The sequence below is a fragment of the Aplysia californica genome, unplaced genomic scaffold (assembly GCF_000002075.1).
Source record: "Aplysia californica isolate F4 #8 unplaced genomic scaffold, AplCal3.0 scaffold01153, whole genome shotgun sequence".
In the NCBI taxonomy this organism is placed as follows: Eukaryota; Metazoa; Mollusca; class Gastropoda; order Aplysiida; family Aplysiidae; genus Aplysia; species Aplysia californica.
This window is the reverse complement of record NW_004798423.1, coordinates 118,450-120,155: the sequence shown is the minus strand read 5'-3', so window position 1 is coordinate 120,155 and position 1,706 is coordinate 118,450. Positions and strand designations below refer to the sequence as shown.

The 1,706-nt window shown below is 38.3% G+C and overlaps 1 protein-coding gene across 1 annotated transcript in view; it reads right to left on the bottom strand.

The window, feature by feature from the left end:
* LOC101860299 (NXPE family member 3) overlaps positions 1-1,499 on the bottom strand; it is a 15,779-nt gene extending 14,280 nt beyond the window's left edge. Inside the window, exon 1 of the mRNA XM_035973344.1 lies at positions 1,431-1,499. Within this exon, the coding sequence (XP_035829237.1) occupies positions 1,431-1,499 (69 nt within the window). The remainder of the gene's footprint in view (positions 1-1,430) is intronic.
* Between the last annotated feature and the right edge of the window lie 207 nt (positions 1,500-1,706).

Below are 1,706 nucleotides of genomic sequence, written 5' to 3'. Positions count from 1 at the left end.
ATAGTAGTAGTAGTAGTAGTAGTAGTAGTAGTAGTAGTAGTAGTATCATTACGTATCCAAAGAGGACTTTAAAGAGTTTCTGAATAAGGCTTTTGAAAGGACAATTATTGTTAATAATTTATAATAAACCAAGTTCACTTCAAGATGTTTCTGTATTCCATCCCTTGCCGGGAGAAAGTTTGGAAATTTTGATTATTTGGGGACAGAAAGAAAGCGTGGTGAGTACTGTTGATGGTATGCCAATCGCAGACTCTGTCTCCAGCAATCTATTTTTTAAAAAGACAAGTCAGCAGAGACACCGAGAACACAATTGTGGTCAGGAGTAAAGTGAAAGTTACAATAAATTGTTAAATATCCAACTTTTTTTTTTCGCTATTCTTGCTTACAGACAATATCTAAATGTTCAACAACCACAACAATAACAACAACAACAATAATAACAACAACAACAACAAAAACAACAAAAATAGTAACACAACAAAAACAGCAACAACAACAAGAACAACAACAAAACAACAAAAACATCACAGCAACAGCAATAACAAAAAAAACCCAACAACAACAATAACAACACAACATTAAAAACAACAACAGCAACAACAGCAACAATAACAACAGCAGTAGCAACAACAACAAACCTTCATTATTGCTTTCCAATAATTGTCCACAGGGGAATCACGATATCTTGAATCTTCAGCGGTGTGCTATGATGAGGTATGTAGAAACTGTCTGCGTCTGTTGGAGAGGGTGGAGTAGTGGGGGTGTACATTAGAAGGTAGATATATATAAAGGTGAAAAGAGTAATTTACCCAAAGATAAAAACCAGTGGAGGTGTTAAGGGGGTATTACATGTTCAGCTAAAACTAACAGCTGTTTGTCCTGTTTGTGATAAGACATGGAAATAAGTAATGCAATCCTGATGAAAAATATTTCTGGGGTGTTTTATTTTATCTTCAACATCCGGCAAGGAAATGAATCATCCGTGAGTCATTTAGCTAATTTTGATACACCGATACCGAATTCGATATTATAATATAATATGATGCATTATTTTCGTACCACAAAGAGGAAGAGGGAAAACAGACCCTGTCAGTTTTTACTGTATGTGCCAAAGAAGGTGGGGGGAAACTGTCAGTTTTAACTGTACGTGTAATCACCCCTTAACCCTATCAAAGCGTCGTGGTTTACAATCATATCCTTACGACGTGGGGAGCTCTGTGCCACCACTTTCCAAAGAGGAAATTTACTCGTTAATCCGATCCGTACGCTTTGCATAGCAGTCTGTCAAAATGATTTTTTTGAGAAGTACTGAAAGTTTCAAAGAGATCTTCGCTCTTGAAGTATTCTTAAATGTGAAGAATACATACAACCCCTGAGGGTACAAAATGACCCCAGGCGTACGGAGAGGGTTAAGTGGGGCTGTAGCTGACGTTCACAACACTGTGAAGCTTGGCGCACTCCTTCTCCCCCTGCTGGGCCAGGAGTGACTTGTGAAACATCTTGGCCAGTCGTTAAACCACAATGAAATGGTCACTTCGTCACATTGGCAAATAAGTACTACGCGCGCGCGCGTGTGTGTCGTGTGAGTGAGTGTGTGTTTAATTGAGTGTGAGTGTGTGTGTGTGTGTGTGTGTTTATTGTGTGTATGTGTGTGTTTGTTTGTGTGTTTTTGTTTGTGCTTGTGTGTGTTTCCATGTGTATATATA